A 27,719-nucleotide genomic window follows, 5' to 3' on the forward strand; every position below is an offset into this window, starting at 1 on the left:
AAGAGCAGGCACGGGCCTGTGGCACCACAGATCCATCATGGCCGCCTTTACCCCTTCCCTCACCCATTTCCCGCCCGTTTTTCACCCAATTTTGACCCGATTTTCTCCTTTTTTTTTTTTGTTTTTCCCCATTTTTGCCCAAATTCCCCATTTTTAGCCCCATTTTGGTGTCTCACACTGACAAAAAGGGCTGGCACAGGTGTGTGACACCACAGATCCATCATGGCCGCCTTCACCCCTTCCCTCACCCATTTCCCGCCCGTTTTTCCCCCGTTTTTCACCCAATTTTCGCCCGATTTTCTCCATTTTTTTTTTGTTTTTCCCCGTTTTTGCCCAAATTCTCCCTTTTTAGCCCCATTTTGGTGTCTCACAGTCACAAGCAGGGCTGGCACAGGCCTGTGGCACCACAGATCCATCATGGCCCCCTTTACCCCTTCCCTCACCCATTTCCCGCCCGTTTTTTGCCCGATTTTTGCCATTTTTCACCCGATTTTCTCCATTTTTTTTTTTTGTTTTTCCCCATTTTTGCCCAATTTCCCCCTTTTTAGCCCCATTTTGGTGTCTCACAGTGACAAGCAGGGCTGGCACAGGCCTGTGGCACCACAGATCCATCATGGCCCCCTTCACCCCTTCCCTCACGCGTTTCCCGCCCGTTTTTCGCCCAATTTTCGCCCGATTTTCTCCATTTTTTTTTTGTTTTTCCCCATTTTTGCCCAATTTCCCCATTTTTAGCCCCATTTTGGTGCCTCACGGTCACCAGAAGGGCAGGAATGGGCCTGTGGCACCACAGATCCATCATGGCCGCCTTTACCCCTTCCCTCACGCGTTTCCCGCCCGTTTTTCACCCAATTTTGACCCGATTTTCTCCATTTTTTTTTTGTTTTTCCCCTTTTTTGCCCAAATTCTCCCTTTTTAGCCCCATTTTGGTGTCTCACAGTGACAAGAAGGGCTGGCACAGGCCTGTGGCACCACAGATCCATCATGGCCGCCTTTACCCCTTCCCTCACCCATTTCCCGCCCGTTTTTTGCAGGTTTTTCACCCAATTTTGACCCGATTTTCTCCTTTTTTTTTTTGTTTTTCCCCGTTTTTGCCCAATTTCCCCGTTTTTAGCCCCATTTTGGTGTCTCACGGTGACGAGGAGGGCGGGAACGGGCGTGTGGCGCCTCAGGTGGATCATGGCCAGCAGGGCCGGCAGCTGCCCCTCCCTGGCGCCCGCGTAGAACAGCCTGGTGACGTCATCGCAGGGGGCGGGGCCAAGCGCCGGGGGGGTGATGTCATGGTGGGCGGGGCCCAGCGCCGGGGGGGGGGGTGATGTCATGGTGGGCGGGGTCACGTTGAGGTGATGTCATGGTGGGCGGAGCCAAATGGAGGTGATGTCATGGTGGGCGGGGTCACGTTGAGGTGATGTCGTGGTGGGCGGGGCCAGGCGGAGGTGATGTCATGGTGGGCGGGGCCAAATGGAGGCGATGCAATGGGGAGAGGAATGAGGGAAAATTTGGGGAATTTTGAGGGGGAAAATTGGGGAATTTTGGGGGGAATATTTGGGAATTTTGAGGGAATTTTGGGGAGAAAATTGGGGAAAATTTGGGGGGGAAATTGAGGAATTTTGGGGGGAATTTTGGGAGGAATTTTGGGGAGAAAATTTGGGGAATTTGGGGGGAAATTTGGGGAAATTTAAGGGGAAAATCGAGGGGGAAATTTGGGGGAAATTTTGAGGGAAAATTGGGGAATTTTGGGAGAAAAATTGGGGAATTTTGAGGGGGAAAATTGGGGAATTTCGGGGTGAAAATTGGGAAAATTTGGGGGGAAATTTGGAGAGAAATTGGAGGAAAAATGGGGAGTTTTGGGGAATTTTGGGGAAAATTTGGAGGGAAAATTGGGGAATTTGGGGTGTGAATTTGGGGAAGTTTAGGGGAAAATTGGTGGGGAATTTGGGGGAAAATTTGGTGGGAAAAATGGAGATTTTGGGGGAGAAATTGGGAAAACTGGCGGAGAATTGGGGAAAATTTGAGGGAAAACTTGGGAAATTTTGGGAGGAAATTTGGGGTGGAAAATTGGGAATTTTAGGAAAAATTTGGAGGGAAAATTGAGGAATTTTGGGGCGAAATTTGGGGAATTTTGGGGGGAAAATTGGGAGAATTTGGGAGAGATTTGGGGGAATTTTGGGAGGAAAATTGGGGAAATTTTGTGGATTTTGGGGTTTCTGACCTGGAGCAGGTGAAGAGGGAATTAAGGGGTAAAAAATCAGAAATTTGATGGAAAAATGACCAAAAAATGACCAAAAAATGGGGGAAAATTGGGGAAAATTCAGGAAAAATTGGGGAAATTTTGGGGAAATTTTTGGAATTTTGGGAATTTGGAATTGTCTGACCTGGAGACGATGAGGAGGGAATTAAGGGGTAAAAAATCAGAAATTTGATGGAAAAATGACCAAAAAATCACCAAAAAATGGGGAAAATTGGGGAAAATTCAGGAAAAATGAGGAAAAATGGGGGAAATTTTTGGGAATTTTTTGGGAATTTGGGGATTTTGGGGTTTCTGACCTGGAGCAGGTGAAGAGGGAATTAAAGCAGAAGAATTGGGGGAAAATGACCAAAAAATCACCAAAAAATGGGGAAAAATCAGGAAAAATTCGGAAAATGGGAGAAATTTTGGGAATTTTTTGGGAATTTTTGGGAATTTTGGGAATTTGGGGATTTAGGGTTTCTGACCTGGAGCAGGTGAAGAGGGGGTTGGGAAGGGGAAATTTGGGGAAGAAATGAAGAAATTGGAGCAAAAAATGACCAAAAAATGGGGAAAAATCGGGGAAAATTCAGGAAAAATCGGGAAAAATGGGGGAAAATGGGGGAAATTTTTGGGAAAATTTTGGGAATTTTGGGAATTTGGGGTTTCTGACCTGGAGCAGGTGAAGAGGGAATTAAAGCAGAAGAATTGGGGGAAAAAATCCGAAATTTGGGGGAAAAATGACCAAAAAATCACCAAAAAATGGGGAAAAATCAGGAAAAATCAGGAAAAATGGGGGAAATTTTGGGGAATTTTTTGGGAATTTGGGGATTTTTGGGGTTTCTGACCTGGAGCAGGTGAAGAGGGAGCCGTTGACGCCGCCGAAGGTGGAGAGAGCCACAGCCAAGGGCATCACCCAGGCCAGGGGGCCCAGAACCTTCTCCCCAAAGGTCTGGAAAGGGAGGGAAAATCCCCAAAAATTCCATGAAAATCCCCAAAAAATTCCGTGAAAATCCCACAACAAAATTCCCAAAGAATTCCCAAAAAATTCCCCAAAATTCCCCAAAGATTTACCCAAGATTTCCCCAAAAAATTCCCCCCAAACCCCCAAAGAATTCCTCCCAAAATTCCCAAAAAATTCCCCAAAAATTCCCCCAAAATTCCCAAAGAATTCCAAAAAAATTTCCCACAGAATTCCCAAAGAATTCCCCCCAAAATTCCCCCAAACTTCCCAAAAGATTCTCCCCAAAATTCCCAAAGAAATCCTCAAAAATTCCCCACGAATTCCCCAAAAAATTCCCTAAAATTCCCCCCAAAATTCCCAAAAAATTCCCTAAAAATTCCCCAAAATCCCCAAAAAATTCCCAAAAAATCCCAAAGAATTCCCCCAAAAATTCCCCACAAATTCCCGAGAGAAGTCCCAAAAAATTCCCAAAAACTTTCCCAAAAATCTCCCAAAATCCCCCAAAAATTCCCTAAAAATATCTCAAAAAATTCCCCAAAAATCCCAAAGAATTCCCCAAAATTCCCAAAAATTTCCCAAAGAATTCCCCAAAATATTTCCCCAAGAATTCCCCAAAATCCCCATTTTTCTCTCCCATTTTTCACCATTTTTAAACCCTTTCTTTCCCCATTTTTTCCCATTTTTTCACCATTTTTGCCCAAAGTTTTGCCTTTTTTCCCCAAATTTTTTGCCTTTTTCCCTCACATGTTCCCCCCCAAATTTCCCCCATTTTCCTCCCCATTTTTCCCCCCAAATTTCTCCATTTTTTCCCCTTCTTTTTTCCCGTTTTTTCCACTGTTTTTTTCCATTTTTTCACCGATTTTGTCCAAATTTTCACCTTTTTACCCCAAATTTTTTGTGTTTCCCTCCCCCAGCTGTGCCCCCCAAAATCCCCACATTCCCCCCAAATTTCCCCATTTATCCCCATTTTTTCCCAAATTTCCCAATTTTTAACCTGATTTTTCCCATTTTTTCACCGTTTTTTCCCCAAATTTTCAGGTTTTTTTCCCCAAATTTTTTGTGCCTTTCCCCCTCATGTGTTCCCCCAATATCCCCATTTTTGTCCCCATTTTTCCCCCCAAATTTCCCCATTTTTAACCCCGATTTTTCCCATTTTTTTCCCCATTTTTGCCCAAATTTTCGCTGTTTTCCCCCCCAAATTTTCGAAGTTTTCCCCCCCCATTTTTTCCCCCCAAATTTCCCAATTTTTTCCTCCATTTTTCCTCCATTTTCTCCCCAAAATCCCCCATTTTTTTCCCCCGTTTTTTCCCCCAAATTTCCCCATTTTTAAGCCATTTTTAACCCAATTTTTCCCATTTTTTCACCATTTTTGCCCAAATTTTCACCTTTTTTCCCCAAATTTTTGCTGTTTCCCCCCCCCCAGCTGCTCCCCCCCATTTTTTCCCCCCAAAATCCCCATTTTTAAACCCCGATTTTTCTCATTTTTTTCACCGATTTTTCCCATTTTTTCACCGTTTTTTGCCCAAATTTTCGCCTTTTTTACCCCAAATTTTTTGTGTTTCCCTCCCCCAGCTCTGCCCCCCAAAATCCCCAATTTTCCCCCCAAATTTCCCCATTTTCCCCCCCATTTTTCCCCCCCAAAATCCCCATTTTTAACCCAATTTTTTCCCATTTTTTTCACCGTTTTTGCCCAAATTTTTGCCGTTTTTTCCCCCCCAGCTGCTCACCCCAAAATCCCCAATTTTCCCCCCAAATTTCCCCATTTTTTCCCCCAAATTTCCCCATTTTTTGCCCATTTTTTCCCCCATTTTTGCCCAAATTTTTGCCTTTTGTCTCCAAATTTTTTGCCTTTTTCCCTCACATGTTCCCCCCAAATTTCCCCATTTTCCTCCCCATTTTTTCCCCCCTTTTTTCCCATTTTTTTCACCGTTTTTGCCCAAATTTTCACCATTTTTGACCAAATTTTCTCCTTTTTTCCCCAAATTTTTTGTGCTTTTCACCCCGAGCTGTGCCCCATAAAATCCCCATTTTTCCCCCCAAATTTCCCCCATTTTAACCCATTTTTTTCCCATTTTTTCCCCATTTTTCACCATTTTTGCCCAAATTTTCGCCTTTTTACCCCCAAATTTTTTGTGTTTCTCCCCCCCCAAAATCCCCATTTTCTCCCCATTTTTCCCCCAAATTTCCCCATTTTTTCCCCCCAAATTTCCCCCATTTTTTGCCCATTTTTTCACCGTTTTTTCCCCAAATTTTCCGCCTTTTTTCCCCAAATTTTTTGTGCTTTTCCCACCCAGGTGTTCCCCCTAAAATCCCCATTTTCCCCCCAAATTTCCCCATTTTTCCCCCCAAATTCCCCATTTTCCTCCCATTTTTTTCACTGTTTTTTCTCATTTTTTCACCGTTTTTGCCCAAATTTTCACCTTTTTTCCCCAAATTTTTGCTGTTTCCCCCCCCCCAGCTGCTCCCCCCATTTTGCCCCCAAAATTCCCCATTTTTTCCCCCCATTTTTTAACCCGATTTTTTTCATTTTTTCACCGTTTTTTGCCCAAATTTTCACCGATTTTCCCTCCATTTTTTCACCGTTTTTGCCCAAATTTTCGCTTTTTCTCCCCAAATTTTCTGCATTTTGGGCTCACCACGGCCACGGCGTCGCTCTGCAGGATCTCCCTGGGGCTCATGGCAGCCAGGAACCCCCAAAACCCCAAAATCCCCAAAAATCCCCCAAAATTCCCATTTTTTCACCATTTTTGCCCAAATTTTCGCCTTTTTACCCCAAATTTTTGGTGTTTCTCACCCCCAGCTGTGTCCCCAAAAATTCCAATTTTTCCCCCCAAATTTCCCCATTTTTAACCTGATTTTTCCCATTTTTTCCACCGTTTTTTCCATTTTTTTACCATTTTTGCCCAAATTTTCGCTTTTTCTCCCCAAATTTTTTGCCTTTTTCCCTCACATGTTCCCCCCAAATTTCCCCATTTTTTCCTCCATTTTTCCTCCATTTTCCCCCCAAAATCCCCATTTTTTCCCCATTTTTCCCAATTTTTAACCCAATTTTCCCCATTTTTTCACCATTTTTGCCCAAATTTTCACCTTTTTTCCCCAAATTTTTTGTGCCTTTCCCCCTCATGTGTTCCCCCAATATCCCCATTTTTGTCCCCATTTTTCCCCCCAAATTTCCCATTTTTAACCCCATTTTTCCCCCCAATTTTCCCCATTTTTAACCCGATTTTTCCTATTTTTTCACCGTTTTTGCCCAAATTTTCGCCTTTTTACCCCAAATTTTCGGGGGTTTTCCCCCCCATTTTTCCCCCCAAAATCCCCAATTTTTTCACCCATTTCCCCCCAAAATTCCCATTTTTTCCCCATTTTTTTCCCCATTTTTAACCCGATTTTTTTCATTTTTTCACCGATTTTCCCCAAATTTTCACCGATTTTTCCCATTTTTTCACCGTTTTCACCCAAATTTTCAGGTTTTTCCCCTCACCACGGCCACGGCGTCGCTCTGCAGGATCTCCCTGGGGCTCATGGCAGCCAGGTAGGCCACGTTGGCGGCCACGTACAGGAAAGTCACCAAGGGGGATGGAGATGGAGATGGCCAAGGGAAGGTTCCTGGGAAAGGAGGGAGGAAAAATGGGAAAAATCCCAAAAATGGCAAAAATCGGCCCAAAATTCTACTCAGGTGAGGCGGAAAACCATAAAAATGCGAAAATCCAGCCCAAAAATGCCAAAAATCCACCCCGAAAATGCCAAAAATCCACCCTGAAAATGCCAAAAATCCACCCTGAAAATGCCAAAGAAATCCAAAATTCACCCCGAAAATACCAAAAATCCACCATAAAAACCTCAAAAATCCAAAATTCACCCCAAAAACCCTAAAAATCAACCCTAAAAACCTCAAAGAACCCAAAAGTGAACCCCAAAAAGCTCAAAAAGCCAAAAATTCACCCCAAAAACCCCAAAAAGCCCCAAAATTCACAGTAAAAATCCCAAAAAAAACCAAAAATCCACCCCAAAAATCCCCAAAAACCCCAGAAAACCAAAATTCACTCCAAAAAACCTCAAAAGCCCCAAATCCACTCCAAAAATACCAAAATCCAGCCCAAAAACCCCAAAATTCACCCCAAAAAATCCCAAACCCACCCCAAAAACCCAAAGATCCACCCAAAAATCCCAAAAAACCCCAAATTCACCCCAAAAACCTCAAAAATCCCAAAATTCACCGCAAAAATCCCCAAAAAACCTAAAAATGCTAGAAAACCTAAAATCCACCCTAAAAACCTCAAAAAAACCAAAAATCTGCCCCAAAAATCCCAAAATTCACCCCAAAAACCCCAAAATTCACCCCAAAAATACCAAAAATCCACCATAAAAACCTCAAAAAACCCCAAATCCACCCCAAAAACCCCAACATTCACCCCAAAAACCCAAAAAAACCCAAAATTCACCCCAAAAACCCAAAAAAAACCCAAAATTCACCCTAAAAATCCCCAAAAACCAAAAATCCGCCCCAAAAGCCTCAAAAAACCCAAAAATCCACCCCAAAAAGCCCAGAAAACCAGAAATCCAACCTAAAAACCTCAAAATCCACCCCAAAACCCCAAAAATCCACCCCAAAAACCCCAAAAACCCAAAATCCACCCCAAAACCTCCTCAGGTGGGCCCAAAACCCCCATTTTTCACCCTAAAAATCCTCATTTTTCCCCCATTTTTCCCCATTTTTCTCAATTTTCCCCTCATTTTTCTCCCATTTCCTCCCAATTTTCCCATTTTCCCCCTTTTTCCCCCCATTTTCCCCCATTCCCCCCTCATATTCCCCATTTTCCCCACTATTTTTTACCCATTTTTCCCCATTTTTTTTATTTCCCCCCCCATTTCCCCCATTTTTCCCTCAATTTTCCCATTTTCCCCCTTTTTCCCCCCATTTTTCCCCTCATATTCCCCCATTCCCCCCTCATATTCCCCTCATATCCCCCTCATATTCCCCCCCATTTCCCGCCATTTTTTACCCCGTTTTTCCCCCCTATTTTCCCCATTTCTCCACCGTTTTTCCCCATTTTTTTTTATTTTCCCCCCCATTTCCCCCATTATTCCCTCAATTTTCCCATTTTCCCCGTTTTTCCCCCGATTTTTCCCCCGATTTTTCCCCTCATTTCCCCCCCTATTTTCCCCATTTTCCCCTCATATTCCCCTCATGTTCCCCCTATTTTCCCTCATTTTCCCCCCAATTTCCCCCCTATTTTCCCCATTTCTCCCCATTTTTCCCCTTTTTTTCAGTTTTTCCCCCCATTTCCCCCAATTTTCCCATTTTCCCCCTTTTCCCCCCATTTTCCCCCCTCATATTCCCCTCACATTCCCCATTTCCCGCCATTTTTTACCCGTTTTTCCCCCCTATTTTCCCCATTTCTCCACCGTTTTTCCCCATTTTTTTTATTTTCCCCCCCATTTCCCCCATTATTCCCTCAATTTTCCCATTTTCCCCCTTTTTCCCCCCATTTTCCCCCTCATATTTCCCCCATTCCCCCCCCATATCCCCCTCATATTCCCCATTTTTCCCGCCATTTTTTACCCGTTTTTCCCCCCTATTTTCCCCATTTCTCCACCGTTTTTCCCCATTTTTTTTTTATTTTTCCCCCCCTTATCCCCATTTTTCCCTCAATTTTCCCATTTTCCCCCTTTTTCCCCCCATTTTTCCCCACCTCTGGGGCTCCACCAGCTCCTCGGTGACGTAGTTGAGGAAGTTCCAGCCCCCGTAGGCGAAGGAGCCCTGGAGGCAGGCGAGGAACAGAGGCCCCGCCCCCGGCTCCGCCCACCAGGAAAACGCCACCGAGGGGCGGAGCCAAAAGTTCTCACCTGGACAGGGAAAATTGGGGCAAAAATCAGCGATTTTGGGCAATTTTTCCCACATTTTTTTCGATTTTTTTCAATTTTTTTTTTCGATTTTTTTCCGGATTTTTTCGATTTTTTTCGATTTTTTTTCGATTTTTTTCGATTTTTTTCGTGATTTTTCAATATTTTTACATTATTTTTAAAGTTTTAATTGATCTGTAGAAATTTGAAATGAAAAACAAAACAATTTTCACGTTTTTCCCCCATTTTTTCCCGATTTTTCCCCCATTTTGGCCCAGGAGCAGAGGCCCCGCCCCCGGCTCCGCCCACCAGGAAAACGCCACCGAGGGGCGGAGCCAAAAGTTCTCACCTGGACAGGGAAAATTGGGGCAAAAATCAGCGATTTTGGGCAATTTTTCCCCATTTTTTCCACATTTTTTTCGATTTTTTTCAATTTTTTTTCGAATTTTTTTCGATTTTTTTTGAATTTTTTTTGATATTTTTTGAATTTTTTCATGATTTTTCAATATTTTTACATTATTTTGAAAGTTTTAATTGATCTGTAGAAATTTGAAATGAAAAACAAAACAATTTTCACGTTTTTCCCCCATTTTTTCCCGATTTTTCCCCCATTTTGGCCCAGGAACAGAGGCCCCGCCCCCGGCTCCGCCCACCAGGAAAACGCCACCGAGGGGCGGAGCCAAAAGTTCTCACCTGGACAGGGAAGGCAAAAAAAATCAGATTTTTTTTGGAATTTTTTGTGATTTTTTTAGGATTTTTTTTCGGATTTTTTTTTAGAAATTTTTTCGAATTTTTACGGATTTATATTCAGATTTTTTTCTGAATTTTTTAGGATTTTTTTCGAATTTTTTGTGAATTTTTAAGGATTTTTTTGTGAATTTTTTGAGGATTTTTTGTCATTTTTTTTTAGGATATTTTGTGAATTTTCTGTGATTTTTTTGTGAATTTTTTGGGGATTTTTTCTGAATTTTCTAGGATTTTTTAAAATTCTTTTTGAATTTTATTGAATTTTTTGTGATTTTTTTTAAATTCTTTTTCGATTTTTTCTGTGATTCTTTTCTGAATTTTTTGGGATTTTTGTGAATTTTTTAGGATTTTTTTTGGTGAATTTTTCTGGATTTCTTGTGAATTTTTGTGAATTTTTTTTTCGAATTTTTAGGGGGTTTTTTGTGAAATTTTTTTGATTTTTCTGTGATTTTTCTGTGATTTTTTGGGGATTTTTTGTGAATTTTTTGTGAATTTTTCACGGAATTTTTGTGAATTTTTTGTGATTTTTTGGTGAATTTTTTAGGATTTTTTAGGATTTTTTTGGGATTTTTTATGATTTTTTTAGGATTTTTTTGCTAATTTTTTTCGGATTTTATGTGAATTTTTCTGGGATTTTTTGTGAATTTTTTAGGAATTTTTTTCCAAATTTTTTCTGAATTTCTTGGGATTTTTCTGTGATTTTTTGTGAATTTTTTGGATTTTTTAGGATTTCTTTTCGAATTTTTTGTGAATTTTTTGGGATTTTTTGCGAATTTTTTGGGATTTTTTTTTAAATTTTTTCGGAATTTTTGTGATTTTGGGGGGATTTTTTTTCCAATTTTTTAGGATTTTTGTGGTGATTTTTTTTCAAATTTTCTCAGAATTTTTGTAATTTTTTTAGGATTTTTTTGTGAATTTCTTTGGATGTCTTTGTGATTTTTTTGTGAATTTTTTGGGATTTTTTTTGAATTTTTTCCGAATTTTTTGGATTTTTTTTTTGAATGTTTTTTGATTTTTTCCATTTTTTCGTATTTTTTCGGGATTTTTCAATATTTTTAAATTGTTTTTAATGATTTGAAAATTTTTAATTAATTCTTAAAGAGTTGAAATTTAAAAAAAAAAATTTCATGGTTTTCCCCATTTTTACCACATTTTTCCCCATTTTTTCCCCGTTTTCCCCTCAAAATTGCCCCAAATCCCCAATTTTTCTCCCAAAATCCTAAATTTTCTCTATTTTTGCTCAAAATCCCCATTTTTCCCCCCATTTTTCACCCTTGGCTCTGAGCACGGCCCCGGCCCTCACGATCAGCGCCAGCTCCATTCCTCCCCAATTTTCCCCCTTTTCCCCCATTTTTTCCCCATTTTTCCCCATTTTTTTCCATTTTTCCCCCCAAAATCCCCATTTTCCTCCCCAAAATCCCCATTTTTTCCCCCAAATCCCCGTTTTTGCCCAAAATCTGGGTTTTTTGCCCCATTTCTCACCCCTGGCTCTGAGCACGGCCCCGGCCCTCACGATCAGCACCAGCTCCATTCCTCCCCAATTTTCCCCTTTTCCCCCCATTTTTTCCCCATTTTTCCCCCCAAAATCCCCGTTTTTCCCCCCAAATCCCCCCAAAATTCTGGAAAATCCCCGTTTTTGCCCAAAATCTGGGTTTTTTCACCAAAATCTGGGGGTTTTGCCCCATTTCTCACCCCTGGCTCTGAGCAGGGCCCCGGCCCTCACGATCAGCACCAGCTCCATTCCTCCCCAATTTTCCTCCATTTTTTCCCAATTTTTTTCCATTTTTCCCCCCAAAATCCCCATTTTCCTCCCCCAAATCCCCGTTTTTGCCCAAAATCTGGGTTTTTTGCCCCATTTCTCACCCCTGGCGATGAGCACGGCCCCGGCCCCCACGATCACCGCCAGCGCCAGGAGCTTCCCCGCAGTGAAAACGTCCTGGACCCGCGTGGCCCAGCGCACGCTGTGGCAGTTCACCCACGTCAAAAGCACTGAAAAGAAGAAAATTCAATCATTTTGGGGCAAAAAATGGGGATTTTGGGAAAAAAAATGGAGATTTTTGGTGAAAAAACAGAGATTTTAGGGTCAAAAATGGGGATGTTAGCAACCGCGGCCTGGATGTGTGAGGCCTAGCGCAGACTGAGGCAGTTCAACCACGTCAAAAGCACTAAAAACGAGAAAAATGGCAATTTTGAGGGAAAATAAAGGGATTTTGGGCAAAAAAATGTAAAAAAATGAAGATTTTTGGTGAAAAAATGGAGATTTTAGGGTAAAAAATGGAGATTTTAGGGCTAAAAATGGGGATTTTAGCAACTGCGGCCTGGATGTGTGAGGCCTAGCACATGCTGGGGCAGTTCAGCCACATTAAGAGCACTAAAAATGAGAAAAATGGCAATTTTGAGGGAAAAATGGGGGATTTTGGGCAAAAAAATGTAAAAAAATGAAGATTTTTGGTGAAAAAATGGGGATTTTAGGGGAAAAAATGGGGATTTTATGGTTAAAAATGGGGCTTTTAGCAACTGTGGCCTGGATGTCTGAGGCCTAGCACACGCTGTGGTAGTTCACCCACATTAAAAGCACTAAAAATGAGAAAAATGGCAATTTTTGAGGCAAAAAAGGGGGATTTCGGGCAAAAAATTTTAAAAAAGGAGATTTTTGGTGAAAAGATGGGGATTTTAGGGCTAAAAATGGAGATTTTAGCAACCGCGGCCTGGACGTGTGAGGCCTAGCGCAGACTGAGGCAGTTCAGCCACATTAAAAGCACTAAAAATGATAAATATCTCAATTTTGAGGGAAAATAAAGGGATTTTGGGCAAAAAAATGTAAAAAAATGAAGATTTTTGGTGAAAAAATGGGGATTTTAGGGTAAAAAATGGAGATTTTAGGGCTAAAAATGGGGATTTTAGCAACTGCGGCCTGGATGTGTGAGGCCTAGCGCAGACTGGGGCAGTTCACCCACATCAAAAGCATTAAAAATGATAAAAATGGCAATTTTTGAGGCAAAAAAGGGGGATTTTGGGCAAAAAAAGAAATAAAATGGAGATTTTTGGTGAAAAGATGGGGATTTTAGGGTAAAAAATGGAGATTTTAGGGCTAAAAATGGGGATTTTAGCAACTGCGGCCTGGATGAGTGAGGCCTAGCACACGCTGTGGCAGTTCACCCACATTAGGAGCACTAAAAATGAGAAAAATGGCAATTTTGAGGGAAAATAAAGGGGTTTTGGGCAAAAAAAGAAAAAAAATGGAGATTTTTGGTGAAAAAATGGGGATTTTAGGGTAAAAAATGGAGATTTTAGGGTTAAAAATGGGGATTTTAGCAACCGTGGCCTGGGGCAGTTCAGCCACGTCAGGAGGACTGAAAAGGACAAATTTGGGTCATTTTGGGGCAAAAAAAATGGGATTTTGGGGAAAAAAACTGAAATTTGAGGTGAAAAATGGAGATTTTAGGTGAAAAATGGAGATTTTAGGTGAAAAAATGGGGATTTTAGGGCTAAAAATGGGGATTTTAGCAACCACGGCCTGGACCCGCAAGGCCCAGCACAGACTGGGGCAGTTCACCCACATCAAAAGCACTAAAAATGATAAATATCTCAATTTTGAGGGAAAATAAAGGGATTTTGGGCAAAAATAAAAATAAGAAGATTTTTTGGTGAAAAAATGGAGATTTTAGGGTAAATTTGGGTCAATTTTGGGTCAATTTTGGTCATTTCTTCCCCATTTTTCATCGTTTTTTTCGTTGTTTTTTGGCCGTTTTTCGTCGTTTTTTCACCGTTTTTCGCCGTTTTTTCCCCAAATTTTGGGATTTTTTGGAAACTCACGGAGGCAGGCGGCAGCCAGGAGCCTGAGGGCGGCCTCGGGGGTGCCACAGGTGGGGAACAGAGGCTGCAGGACGTAGTTGGCGAAGGTCAGAGCGATCACGGCCTGGTTGGTCGGGTAAATCACCAGCACCGAGATCCACAGGCGCAGGAATCTGGGGAAAAAATGGAAATTTTGGTTAAAGAGAGAGAATTTCTTGCTAGAAGGGGGAAAATGTGGAAGAAAGTGGCGGGAAATGGACAGAAAATCAACACAAAATGGAGAGAAAAGGACCCAAAATGGCGGAAAAGCGCCACAAACCCTCAGGGCAAAGGCACAAAATGGCGGCATTTGCTCAAACTGGGCCCGATTTTGAGGGGGATTTTTCCTCATTTTTGGGATTTTTTTTGATTTTTTGTGGGATTTTGGGTAATTTTGAGGGAAACTCACCCAACCAGGGGCCTGAAGGCGTGGCCCACGTAGGGAAATGGTGGGAAAAGAACCCAAAATGGAGGAAAAAGGACCCAAAATGGCGGCAAAGCGCCACAAACCCTCAGGGCAAAGGCACAAAATGGCGGCGTTTGCTCAAACCAGGCCCGATTTTGACAGGGATTTTTGGGGATTTTTGAGGAATTTTTGGGTGTTTTCCATCAAACTCACCCAACCAGGGGCCCGAAGGCGTGGCCCACGTAGGGAAATGGTGGGAAAAGGACCCAAAATGGAGGAAAAAGGACCCAAAATGGCGGAAAAGCGCCACAAACCCTCAGGGCAAAGGCACAAAATGGCGGCGTTTGCTCAAACCAGGCCCGATTTTGACGGGGATTTTTGCCCATTTTTGGGATTTTTTTGGATATTTTGTGGGATTTTGGATAAACTCACCCAACCAAGGACCCGTAGGCGTGGCCCATGTAGGCCTATTTTGGGAAAAGGACCCAAAATGGCGGAAAAGCGCCACAAACCCGCAGGGCAAAGGCACAAAATGGCGGCTTTTGCTCAAACCGGGCCCGATTTTGAGGGGGATTTTTCCTCATTTTTGGGATTTTTTTGGATTTTTGGTGGGATTTTGGGTAATTTTGAGGTAAACTCACCCAACCAAGGGCCTGAAGGCGTGGCCCACGTAGGGAAATGGTGGGAAAGGGACCCAAAATGGAGGGAAAAGGACCCAAAATGGCGGAAAAGTGCCACAAACCCGAGGGGTAAAGGCACAAAATGGCGGCGTTTGCCCAAACCGGGCCCGATTTTGACGGGGATTTTTGCCCATTTTTGGGATTTTTTTGGATTTTTTGTGGGATTTTGGATAAACTCACCCAACCAGGGGCCTGAAGGCGTGGCCCACTTGGGGGTATGGTGGGAAAAGGACCCAAAATGGAGGAAAAAGGACCCAAAATGGCGGAAAAGTGCCACAAACCCTCAGGGCAAAGGCACAAAATGGCGGCGTTTGCTCAAATTGGGCCCGATTTTGACAGGGATTTTTGGGGAATTTTCGGGATATTTGGGTAATTTTGGGTAAACTCACCCAACCAGGGGCCCGAAGGCGTGGCCCACGTAGGGAAATGGTGGGAAAAGGACACAAAATGGAGGAAAAAGGACCCAAAATGGCGGAAAAGCGCCACAAACCCTCAGGGCAAAGGCACAAAATGGCGGCGTTTGCTCAAACCGGGCCCGATTTTGATGGGGATTTTTGCCCATTTTTGGGATTTTTTTGGATTTTTTGGATAATTTTGGATAAACTCACCCAACCAGGGGCCCGAAGGCGTGGCCCACGTAGGCGTAGTCGCCGCCAGGGCGGGGCAGGGCCACGCCCAGCTCGGCGTAGCACAGGGCGCCCACGGCCGTCACCGCCCCCGAGAGGCCCCAGATGAGCAGCGCAGGCCCCACGGCCCCGGCGTGAGCCAGGACCCCGCGAGGGGCAACGAAAATGCCGGAGCCAATGATGTTACCTGAGGGGAAAAATGGGGAAAAATGGGAAAAAATTGGGAAAAATGAAAAAAATTGGGGTTTTTAGGGTTTTTTTGGGGAGAAAAATGAGGATTTTTGGGAGTTTTTAGGGCCCGTGTGGCCTCTGAGAGGCCCCAGAGCGAGCCAGGACCCCGTGAGGGGCCACGAAAATACCGGAGCTGATGATGGAACCTGAGGGGAAAATTGGGGAAAAATTGGGGGAAAATGGGAAAAAATTGGGAAAAATGAAAAAATTGGGATTTTTTAATGGAAATTTGGGGGTTTTGAGGGGAAAATGGGGATTTTTGGGAGTTTTTAGGGCCCGTGTGGCCCCCGAGAGGCCCCAGATGAGCAGCGCAGGCCCCACGGCCCCGGCGTGAGCCAGGACCCCGCGAGGGGCAACGAAAATGCCCGAGCCGATGATGTTACCTGAGGGGAAAAATTGGGATTTTTTAGGGTTTTTTTGGGGAAAAAATGGGGAAAAAATTGGGATTTTTATGGTTAAAAACTGGAAAAAAATTGGGATTTTTTAGGGGGAAAAATGGGATTTTTTGGGGGAAATTTGGGGGTATTCGGGGGAAAAAATGGGATTTTTTTAGGGGTTTTTGAGGGGAAAAACTGGAAAAAAAAATGGGATTTTTATGGTAAAAGACTGGAAAAAACCTGGGATTTTTTAAGGGGTTTTGAGGGAAAAAATTGGGATTTTTTAGGGGAAATTTGGGGGAAAAACGGCGAAAAATTTGGGATTTTTTACAGGAAATTTGGGATGTTTTTGGGGGAAAAAATGGGGATTTTTTAGGGGAAATTTGGGATTTTTTAGGGTTTTTTAGGGAAAAAATGGGAATATTTAAAGAGAGAAAGTGGCAAAAAATTGGGGGTCTTTTAGGGGTTTCAGGGGAAAAATTGGGATTTTTTAGGGGCTTTTTTGGGGGAAAACGGGAATTTTTGAGGAGAAAAAGTGGAAAAAATTGGGATTTTTTTGGGGGGAAAAAATGGAATTTTTTAGGGTTTTTTTGGGGAGAAAAATGAGGATTTTTGGGAGTTTTTAGGGCCCGTGTGGCCCCAGAACGAGCCAGGACCCCGTGAGGGGCCACGAAAAGACCGGAGCTGATGATGGAACCTGAGGGGAAAAATGGGGAAAAATGGGAAAAAATTGGGAAAAATGAAAAAATTGGGATTTTTTAATGGAAATTTGGGGGGTTTTGAGGGGAAAATGGGGAATTTTGGGAGTTTTTAGGGCCCGTGTGGCCCCCGAGAGGCCCCAGAGCGAGCCAGGACCCCGTGAGGGGCCACGAAAATACCGGAGCTGATGATGGAACCTGAGGGGAAAAATGGGGAAAAATGGGAAAAATTTGGGAAAAATGAAAAAATTGGGATTTTTTAATGGAAATTTGGGGGGTTTTGAGGGGAAAATGGGGAATTTTGGGAGTTTTTAGGGCCCGTGTGGCCCCCGAGAGGCCCCAGATGAGCAGCGCAGGCCCCACGGCCCCAGCGTGAGCCAGGACCCCGCGAGGGGCAACGAAAATGCCTGAGCCAATGATGTTACCTGAGGGGAAAAATGGGGATTTTTTAGGGTTTTTTTGGGGAAAAAATGGGGAAAAAATTGGGATTTTTATGGTTAAAAACTGGAAAAAAATTGGGATTTTTTTGGTAAAAAATTGAAAAAAAATTGTGATTTTTCGGGGGTTTTTTTCGGGGAAAAAATTGGGATTTTTATGGCAAAAAAATGGAAAAAATTTGGAGTTTTTAGGGGGAAATTTGAGGTTTTTTAGGGGGTTTCAGGGAAAAAATTGGAATTTTTATGGCAAAAAACTGGAAAAAACGGGATTTTTAGGGGAAATTTGGGGGGAAAAATTGGAATTTTTTAGGGAAAATTTGGGGTTTTTTGGGGAAAAAATGGAAATTTTTATGGAGAAAAAGTGGAAAAAATTGCGATTATTTTGGAGGGTTTTGGGGGAAAAATGAAGATTTTTAGGGGTTTTTGTGGGGGAAAATTGGGAATTTTTAAGGACAAAAATTGGAAGAAATTGGGATTTTTGAGGGGAAATTTGGGGATTTTTGGGGGAAAAAATGGAATTTTTTAGGGGTTTTTGGGGGAGAAAAATGGGGATTTTTGGGAGTTTATAGGGCCCGTGTGGCCTCTGAGAGGCCCCAGAGCGAGCCAGGACCCCATGAGGGGCCACGAAAAGACCGGAGCTGATGATGGAACCTGAGGGGAAAATTGGGGAAAAATGGGAAAAAATTGGGAAAAATGAAAAAATTGGGATTTTTTAATGGAAATTTGGGGGGTTTTGAGGGGAAAATGGGGAATTTTGGGAGTTTTTAGGGCCCGTGTGGCCCCCGAGAGGCCCCAGATGAGCAGCGCAGGCCCCACGGCCCCGGCGTGAGCCAGGACCCCGCGAGGGGCAACGAAAATGCCGGAGCCAATGATGTTACCTGAGGGGAAAAATGGGGAAAAATGGGAAAAAATTGGGAAAAATGAAAAAAATTGGGGTTTTTAGGGTTTTTGGGGGGAGAAAAATGGGGATTTTTGGGAGTTTTTAGGGCCCGTGTGGCCCCCAGAGCGAGCCAGGACCCCGTGAGGGGCCACGAAAATACTGGAGCTGATGATGGAACCTGAGGGGAAAAATGGGGAAAAATTGGGGGAAAATGGGAAAAAATTGGGAAAAATGAAAAAAATTGGGGTTTTTAGGGTTTTTGGGGGGAGAAAAATGAGGATTTTTGGGAGTTTTTAGGGCCTGTGTGGCCCCAGAACGAGCCAGGACCCCATGAGGGGCCACAAAAAGACCGGAGCTGATGATGGAACCTGAGGGGAAAAATGGGGAAAAATGGGAAAAAATTGGGAAAAATGAAAAAAATTGGGATTTTTTAATGGAAATTTGGGGGGTTTTGAGGGGAAAATGGGGAATTTTGGGAGTTTTTAGGGCCCATGTGGCCTCCGAGAGGCCCCAGAGCGAGCCAGGACCCCGTGAGGGGCCACGAAAAGACCGGAGCTGATGATGTTACCTGAGGGGGAAAATGGGAATTTTAGGGGAAAAAATGGGAATTTTGAGGGGAAAAATTGGGAAAAAAATGGGATTTTTATGGTTAAAAACTGGAAGAAAAATGGGATTTTTTGGGGGAAATTTGGGGGTTTTCGGGAGAAAAAAATGGGATTTTTTTTAGGGGAAATTTGGGGGAAAAACGGCGAAAAATTGGGATTTTTAGAGGTTTTTGAGGGGAAAAACTGGAAAAAATTGGGATTTTTTTAGGGGAAATTTGGGGGAAAAACTGGAAAAATTTGGGATTTTTTACGGGAAATTTGGGATGTTTTTTGGGGAAAAAATGGGATTTTTTAGGGTTTTTTGGGGAAAAATGGGAATTTTTAAGGAGAAAAAGTGGAAAAATTGGGATTTTTCTAGGGGAAATTTAAGGGGAAAAAATTAGAATTTTTAGGGGAAATTTGGGGGCTTTTTGCAGGGTTTTTGGGGGAAAATTGGGATTTTTCAGGCTTTTTGGGCAGAAAAATTGGGATTTTTTAGGGGAAATTTGAGATTTTTTTAGGGGTTTTTGGGGGAAAAATTGGGATTTTTATGGCAAAAAAACTGGAAAAAAAAGGGGTTTTTTTAGGGGAAATTTGAGGGGAAAATTGAAAAAATTGGGATTTTTTAAGGGAAATTTGGGATTTTTTGGGGGTTTTTTGGGGAAAAATTTGGGATTTTTTAGGGGAAATTTGGGATTTTTTGGGGTGTTTTTCGGGGAAAAATTGGGATTTTTCCAGGGCTTTTTTGGGGAGAAAACGTGGGATTTTTTAGGGGTTTTTCTAGGAGAAAAAATGGGAATTTTTAAGGAGAAAAACTGGGAAGAATTGGGATTTTTTAGGGGAAATTTGGGATTTATGAGGGTTTTAGGGGGAAAAACGGGAATTTGGGGCAATTTTGGGTGAATTTGGGGCAGTTCTGGGTGAATTTCTGCTGAATTTGGGGCAATTTCGGCATTTTTGGGGTGTCAAAACCCCAGATCTGAAAACACCCCCAAGAGTTCAGGAGAATTTGGGGCAAATTTGACGGAATTTGGGTCAATTTAAGGCAAAACTCGGTCATTTCCTGGGTGTTTTTTGAGGGAATTTTGAGGGAATTTGGGTCAATTTAAAACTCGGCAAAACTCGGTCATTCCCTGGGTTTTTTTTTTTTTTTTTTGAGGGAATTTTGGGGGGAATTTTGGGCATTTTGGGATTTGGAGGCTCCCGAGGAAATCCCGGCAATTCTGGGAGGGATTTGAGGAGAATTTGGGGCGGTTTTAGGGGGAATCCCGAAGGCCGAGGACGCGGGGGAAATCCCGGTTGTTTATGAGGTAAAAAAACCCCAAAAAACCCCAAAATTCTTCAAAAACCCCAAAACCCTGAGGCGAACCCCACACATTTTCGCGTTTTCCCCCCAAATCCGCCGCAATTTTGGGGGAAAATCCCAAAATTCCTCACGTAGGGAGGGGGGGGATCCTGAGGGCCGACACCGAAGGGAGCGGGGAAGGGGGGGGGGGGGCGAAAAAAAATCGCGATTTTCCCGCGGATTTTTGAGGCGATTTTTGGGGATTTTGGGCAATTCGGGGGTTCCGGGAAAGGGTTTGGGATTTTCGGGTTTTTTTTTTTTTTGGATTTTTGGGATTTTTTTTATGGGGAGGGATTTTGGGGAGGGGGTCCCAAAACTCACCCACGATGATGCCGCAGGCGCTGAGGAGCCCGATCTCCTTCTTCAGTGCCACTCCTCCTCCTCCTCCCTCCTCTTCCTCCTCCTTTTCCCCCTTTTTTTGGGGTTTCCCCCCGGTTTTGGGGCCGGAGTCCATCGGGAATTCGAATTTTTTTGTTGTTTTTTTGGGGGTGAAAACGGGAAAAATCGGGGGTTAAATAAGTGGGGAATTTTTAGGTGTTTTTTTTTTGGAGGGGGAGGAGGAGGAGGATGAGGAAGGAGAGAGGGAACCCCCCGGGATCCTTGGGGGTGACCTTCGGCCTCGCCGGGGCTGGACTTTGCCAGCAGGAGGAGGAGGAGGAGGAGGAGGAGGAGGAGGAGGGAAAGGAAAAAGGGAGGGAGGGGTGAAAAATTAAAAAAAAAAAAAAAATTAAAAAACAAAACCGACCCCCAAACGAGGGAAAATCAGCCCAAAAGGGGGCGGAAAACGGAGGGGGGAGCTGAGAAAAGCGAGGCCAGAGCCCTCAAAATGCAAAAAAAAGTGGCGTGAAATGGATCAAAATGACACAAAAATGCCTCCAAAATGGTGAAAATGCCACAAAAGTGACTCAAAAATGGTCAAAACGCCAAAAAAGTGGCATAAAATTGCCTAAAATCCCTTAAAAGTGGCATAAAATGGCTCAAAATGCCACAAAAGTGACTCAAAAATGGTCAAAACGCCACAAAGTGGCATAAAATTGCCTAAAATCCCTTAAAAGTGGCATAAAATGGCTCAAAATGCCACAAAAGTGACTCAAAAATGGTCAAAACGCCACAAAGTGGCATAAAATTGCCTAAAATCCCTTAAAAGTGGCATAAAATGGCTCAAAATGCCACAAAAGTGGCATAAAATTGATCAAAATGCCACAAAAGTGGCATAAAATGGATCAAAATTACACAAAAAGTGTCATAAAATGGCTTAAAATCCCTTAAAAGTGACAAAAAATGGCTCAAAATGCCAAAAAAGTGACTCAAAAATGGTCAAAACGCCAAAAAAGTGGCATAAAATTGCCTAAAATCCCTTAAAAGTGGCATAAAATGGCTCAAAATGCCACAAAAATGGCATAAAATGGCTCAAAATGCCACAAAAGTGGCTCAAAATGCCACACAAAAGTGGCATAAAATGGATCAAAATTACACAAAAAGTGGCATAAAATTGCTTCAAATCCCTTAGAAGTGACATAAAATGGCTCAAAATGCCACAAAAGTGGCATAAAATGGATCAAAATCAAACAAAATTGGCACTAAATGGCTCAAAATCAAACGAAAGTAACACAAAATTGCTTAAAATCCCATAAAAGTGACATAAAATGAGTCAAAATGACACAAAATCGCTCAAAGAAACCCAAAAGCGACCGCAGAGTCTCCAAATTAAACTGAGTTCCCCTAAAAATGCCCCAATTTTGATCAAAATCTCCTAAAATCTTAGAAAACTGCCAAATCCCCTTTGAGCTCACCAAAATTGCCTCATAAAATCCCAAAATCCCCTCAGAAAACCTCAAAATCCCCTCAGAAAACCCCAAAATCCTCCAAAAAATCTCCTCAGAAAATGCCCCCAAATCCCCTCAAAGAATCTCAATATCTCCACATAAAACTCCAAAATCTCCGCATAAAACTCCAAAATCTCCTCATAAAACCCCAAAATTCCCTCGTGGAACCCCAAAATCTCTTCATAAAATTCCGAAATCTCCCTAAACCCCTCTGAAATCCCTCATAAAACCCCAAATCTCCTCATAAAACCTTAAAATCTCCTCAAAGAATACCAAAATCCCCTCATAAAACTGCAAAATTTCCTCATAAAACCCCAAAATCCTCCCAAAACTCCCGAATCTCCTCATAAAACCTCAAAATCCCCTCAAAGAACACCAAAATCTCCTCATAAAAACCCAAAATTCCTTCACGGAACCCTAAAATCCTCTTTAACTCCCCCGAATCTCTTCAAAAACCCCAAAATCTCCTCATAGAACACCAAAATGCCCTCATAAAACCTCAAAATCCTCTCATAAAACTGCAAAATTCACTCATAAATCCCCAAAATCCCCTCATAAATCCCCAAAATCTCCTCATAAAACTCCAAAATTCCCTCATAAAACACCAAAATCCCCCAGAGCCCCCCCAAATCTTCTCACAGCCTCCCCCATTCCTCCCAGATTCCACCAAAAGCCCTCGAATTCCCTCCCCCACACTGTTCAATCCCAAATTTCCTCTTTTTTTACCCAAATTCCCTCTTTTTTTACCCAAATTCCCTCTTTTTTCACCCAAATTCTCCCTTTTTCTCCTCAAAATTCCCTCACTCACCGGCTTCCCGCCATTCTCCCCTGAGCGTCAACTCCACCCCTCCCACACGCGACGCCGTTTCCCGCCCTTTTCTCCCCCTCAGCGCTGGCCACGCCCCCTCCTTGATCCCCATGCGGTTTAAACCCCGCCCCTTCTCAGACCACGCCTCCTACTTCCTAAAAAGGTAAAACCACGCCCACAATTTGAGCCGTGCCCCATTATTGCCCATAAAAGGCTTCAAACTACGCCCCTCTGTTTTGGCTCCGCCCCCTCGCTTGAAACCACGCCCCCCCGCTCCCCTCACGGGTCCTCCCTTCCCCCACCGCAATTAAGGCCCCATTAATTGCTCCCCGTTCGCGTTAATAGCTCACTAATTAACCACCCCGGCCGTGATTAGCGGGTTATTAATTAACTCCTCGCGGCCGGGTGCGACTCTTAAAGGCGTCGTGGCCGCTTTTGATTAACCCCTTGTGCTAATTGATGCCTCAAACGGCTGGTTTGGGGCGAATTAAGGCTCTCCGTAATTAATGACGCGATTTGGGGCTGTTTAATAACCCCCAGCGCACAAACTAATGAAGAAATGATATGCTAATTAGCCCCCTCCGCACGCTAATTAACGCTAATTAGCATCCGAATTAACGCGCCCGCCCGTTACGTGCAGCGCCTCCCAACGCTCGTTCGGGTGCATTCCCTGTTCCATTAATTTGTTGGTGCGCTAATTATTTTTATTAAGTGCCGTTCATTAACGGGAGCTCAGAGAAAAGCGGCGGAGGCGCCTTTAACACCAAACCCCGCCTCCGCGCATTCTGATTGGTCAGCTCCGTCGTAGCCCCGCCTCTCGTCGCCGATTGGCTGAAGCTTTAACCCACTTCCGCCTTTCTGAGCGTTTCTATTGGCTGTCATGCCTAACCACGCCTTTCCGCTACAATATCCGTTTTTATTGGTTCACTGCCATCAAGCCACGCCTCCAGCCTATCGCCTTTCGCCGTCGCTTTGCCGCTTCCTCGCGTTGCCATTGGCTGCCGATCTTCCCGCCTCCCGCCGCTCCGCTGTTTCTATTGGCTGCCGTCCTCTTTGTCCCGCCCGCCTTTAATCCGATTGGACAGCGCGGCGCTACGAAGCAGCCTTTCTATTGGTGACTGCATCCGTCAATCAGAAAATATGGAGGTTGATTGGTTCGTTTCGCCTTGTCCCGCCCACGATTCCTCACAGCCCTCTCTAATTGGCCGCCCCCTCACGGCCCCTCACGGCGCGGGCGGGCGGCCATGGCGGCCATGGCGGCGGCTGCCGGAGGAGCCGCGGCCGGAACCGGGGCGGGCCCGGGGGGTCCCGGAGGAGCCGGGGACCCTTCCCCGCCTTACGGCAACGGCCTGGGGGCGGCGGCGGGGCCGGAGGAGGCGGCGCTGGGCGAAGGGGGGAGCCGGGGCCGGGGCGGGAGCGGCCGCGGAGGGGCCGGGGGAGGGTCGGGAGGGGCGGCGGGGGGAAGCGGGGCCGGGGCCGGAGCCGCCGCCGCTGCCGCCGCCGCCGCCGCCGCCTCAGCGCCGGGGCCGCCTCACGAAGCCGCGGGCGAGGAGCTGGAGGAGGAAGCGGGGCTGGGGGAAGGGGAGGCGGGAGAAGCCGCCATTGAGGACCCGGTGAGTGAGGGGAGGGGAGGGGAACGGGCGGGAAAAAAAAGGGCGGGAAAACGTGAGGGGAGGAAGGGGGAAAAAAGAGGAATTTGAGGGAAAATCGGGGGCGGTTGAGGAGGAAAGGGGGAAAAAAGGGGATTTGAGGGGATAAAAGTGGGGATTTGAGGGGAAAATGGGGGGATTTGAGGGGAAAATGGGGGGATTCGTGAGGGAAAAGAGGGGATGAAGGTGGGAATTGGAAGGATAAAAGTGGGAATTCAGATCTAAAAGTGGGAATTTGAGGGGGAAAAGGGGAAATTTGAGGGATAAAAGGGGGAATTCAAATCTAAAAGTGGGAATTTGAGGGATAAAAATGGGAATTTGAGGGAAAATGGAGAGGTATGAAGGGAAAGGGGAAAGAAATGGGGATTTGAGGGGAAAATGGGGGGATTTGAGGGATAAAAGTGAAAATTCGAGAGATAAAAATGGGAATTTGAGGGAAAATGGGGAGGTTTGAAGGGAAAAGGAGAAGAAATGGGGATTTGAGGGGAAAAAGTGAAAATTCGAGGGATAAAATTGGGAATTTGAGGATAACCTTGGGAAATGGAGGAATTGGGGATTTTGGGTCATTTTTGGTGTTCCCAGGTGGATTTTTAGGATTTTTTTGGGGTTTTTTTGGTTCCTGGGTGGATTTTTTTGGGTTTTTTAGGTTTAGTGGAGGTTCCTGGTTGGATTTTTGGGTGGAATTTTGGGGATTTTTGGGGTTTTTTCCTCTCCAGGAGCTGGAGGCCATCAAGGCCCGGGTGCGGGAGATGGAGGAGGAGGCCGAGAAGCTGAAGGAGCTGCAGAACGAGGTGGAGAAACAGATGAACATGAGCCCCCCCCCGGGCAATGGTGAGAGCCAAAAATGCCCCAAATTCACCCCAAAATTCTCCTCAAAATCCCTGAAATTCCCCCCAAAAAAATCCCTAAAATGCCCCCCCAAAAAATCCCCCAAATCGCCCAAATTATCCCTAAAATTCCCCCCAAAATCCCCCAAAAAATCCTCAAAATTCAGCCCAAAATACCAGAAAATTCTCCCCCAAGAAATCCTCAAAAATGGCCCAAAATCCCAGAAAATTCTATCCAAAATTCCCCCCAAAAATCCTCAAAATTCTCCCCCAAAAAATCCCCAAAAATTCACCCCAAAATCCCCTCAAAAATCCCTGAAATTTTCCCTAAAATTCTCCCAAAAATCCCCAAAATTCATCTCAAAATCCCTGAAATTTTCCCCAAAAATCCCTAAAATTCTCCCCAAAATTCACCCCAAAAAATCCTCAAAATTCAGCCCCAAATTTCCCCAAAAATCCCTAAAATTGCCCCCAAAATTCCCCAAAATTTCCCCCAAAAAATCTCCAAAATTCCTGAAATTGCCCCAAAAATTCTCCTCAAAATGCCAGAAAATTCTCCCTAAAAAAATCCCTAAAATTCCCCCCAAATTGTCCCTAAAATTCCCAAATGAATCCCCAAAATTCAGCCCAAAATCCCCACAAAATCCTTGAAATTTTCCCCAAAATTCCCTTGCAAAAAATCCCCAAAATTCAGCCCAAAATCCCAGAAAATTCTCTCCAAAATTCCCTCCCAAAAAATGCCCAAAATCGCCCAAATTATCCCCAAATAATCCCAAATAAAATCTCCAAAATCCCAGAAAATTCAGCCTAAAATTCCCCAAAATTCTGCCAAAAAATCCCCAAAATCCCAGAAAATTCTGTCCAAAATTCCCCCAAAAATCCTCTCAAAAATCCCAGAAATTTCTCCAAAATTCTCCCCAAAATCCCAGAAAATTCTCCCCAAAATTCCTCCCAAAAAAATCCCCAAAATGCCCCAAATTCACCCCAGAACGAGGTGGAGAAACAGATGAACATGAGCCCCCCCCCCGGGCAATGGTGAGAGCCCAAAATGCCCCAAATTCACCCCAAAATTCTCCTCAAAATCCCTGAAATTTTCCCTAAAATTCCCCCCCAAAAATCCTCAAAATTCTCCCTAAAATCGCCCAAATTGTCCCCAAAATTCCCCTCAAAAATCCCCAAAATTCCCCGAAAAATCCTCAAAATTCTCCCCAAAATCTCCCCCAAAACCCCCTCAAAATCCCAGAAATTTTCCCTAAAATTCTCCCCCAAAAAATCCCCAAAATTCTCCCCAAAATTCCCCCCAAAAAAATCCCCAAAATCGCCCAAATTATCCCTAAAATTCCCCCCAAAAAATCCCCAAAATCCTAGAAAATTCTCCCCAAAATCCCCCCAAAAAATCCCCAAAATCCCAAAAAATTTTCCCCAAAATTCCCCCCAAAAATCCTCAAAATTCTCCCCAAAATCTCAGAAAATTCTCCCCAAAATTCAGCCCAAAATCCCAGAAAATTCTCCCCAAATTCCCCCCAAAATCCCCTCAAAATCCCAAAAATTTTCCCTAAAATTCTCCCCAAAATAAATCCCCAAAATTCACCCCAAAATCCCAGAAAATTCAGCCTAAAGTCCCCAAAATTCTCCCCAAAATTCCGCCAAAAAAATCCCCAAAATCCCAAAAAATTTTCCCCAAAATTCCCCCCAAAAATCCTCAAAATTCAGCCCAAAATCCCAGAAAATTCTCTCCAAAATTCCCCCCAAAAAATCCTCAAAATTCGCTCCAAAATCCCACAAAATTCTCTCAAAAAATCCCCCCAAAAGTGCCCAAAGTGTCCCCAAAATTCCCCTAAAAAAATCCTCAAAATTCAGCCCAAAAATCCTCAAAATTCAGCCCAAAATCCCAGAAAATTCTGTCCAAAATTCCCCCAAAAAATCCCCAAAATTCATCTCAAAATCCTGGAAATTTTCCCCAAAATTTTTCCCAAAAATCCCCAAAATTCTCCCCAAAATTCCCCCAAAAAATCCTCAAAATTCAGCCCAAAATCCCTGAAAATTCTCCCCAAAATTCACCCCAAAAATCGCCCAAATTCACCCCAAAATTCAGCCCAAAATCCCCCCAAAAAAATCCTCAAAATTCTCTCCAGAATTCCCCCAAAAATCCCTAAAATTGCCCCCAAATTCCCCGAAATAAATCCCAAAAATTCACCCCAAAATCCCAGAAAATTCAGCCTAAAATCCCCAAAATTCCCTCAAAAAAAATCCCCAAAATCGCCCAAATTTTCCCCAAAATTCCCCCCAAAAAATCCCCAAAATCCCAGAAAATTCTGTCCAAAATTCCCCCAAAAAATCCCTAAAATTCCTCCTAAAATTGCCCAAATTATCCCCAAAATTCACCCCAAAATTCCCCCCAAAAATCCTCAAAATTCTCTCCAAAATTCTCCCAAAAATCCCTAAAATTGCCCCCAAATTCCCCGAATTTATCCCCAAAAATCCCCCAATTTTCCCCCCAAAATCCCCAATTTTTTTTCCCAAAATCCCCCAAATTTTTCCCCCCATTTTTCCCCAAAAATCCCCCTAAATTTTCCCCAATTTTCCCCATTTTTCCCCAATTTCCCCCATTTTTTCCCCTAAAATTTTCCCTAAAACCCCCAAATTTTCCCAATTTTCCCCCCAATTTTTCTCCCATTTCCCCCAATTTTCTTCCCAAATTTTTCCCAAAATTCCCCATTTTTCCCCCATTT

General features: G+C 43.7%; 2 protein-coding genes across 2 annotated transcripts in view; one reads left to right on the forward strand and one right to left on the reverse strand.

Annotated features, from left to right (window-relative positions):
* The window catches only part of LOC139586666 (large neutral amino acids transporter small subunit 2-like), a 30,096-nt gene extending 9,234 nt beyond the window's left edge, over positions 1-20,862 (reverse strand). The window contains 9 exon segments of the mRNA XM_071420240.1: positions 1,131-1,227; positions 3,073-3,176; positions 6,670-6,762; positions 6,764-6,794; positions 8,882-9,035; positions 11,643-11,768; positions 13,596-13,747; positions 15,308-15,512; positions 20,199-20,862. Of these exon segments, the coding sequence (XP_071276341.1) occupies positions 1,131-1,227; positions 3,073-3,176; positions 6,670-6,762; positions 6,764-6,794; positions 8,882-9,035; positions 11,643-11,768; positions 13,596-13,747; positions 15,308-15,512; positions 20,199-20,331 (1,095 nt within the window). The 5' untranslated portion in view covers positions 20,332-20,862.
* LOC139586660 (titin-like) lies at positions 19,780-25,982 on the forward strand. Its single transcript, XM_071420225.1, has 3 exons — positions 19,780-19,842; positions 23,450-24,124; positions 24,877-25,982. Exons 2-3 carry the CDS (start codon positions 23,756-23,758, stop codon positions 25,636-25,638), a joined length of 1,131 nt encoding a protein of 376 aa, XP_071276326.1. The 5' UTR covers positions 19,780-19,842; positions 23,450-23,755; the 3' UTR covers positions 25,639-25,982.
* Positions 25,983-27,719: the final 1,737 nt, after the last annotated feature.

This window comes from Agelaius tricolor, unplaced genomic scaffold, assembly GCF_023055355.1.
Source record: "Agelaius tricolor isolate 1412-34295 unplaced genomic scaffold, bAgeTri1.0.p SCAF_129, whole genome shotgun sequence".
NCBI lineage: Eukaryota > Metazoa > Chordata > Aves > Passeriformes > Icteridae > Agelaius > Agelaius tricolor.

What these genes read in the sequence shown, in the direction of transcription:
- LOC139586660 (XM_071420225.1), top strand. Translation starts at nt 23,756, where the DNA reads ATGGCGGCCATGGCGGCGGCTGCCGGAGGAGCCGCGGCCGGAACCGGG. An exon ending in AAGCCGCCATTGAGGACCCG is followed by an intron (nt 24,125 to 24,876) that starts GTGAGTGAGGGG and finishes TTTCCTCTCCAG; the next exon opens with GAGCTGGAGGCCATCAAGGC.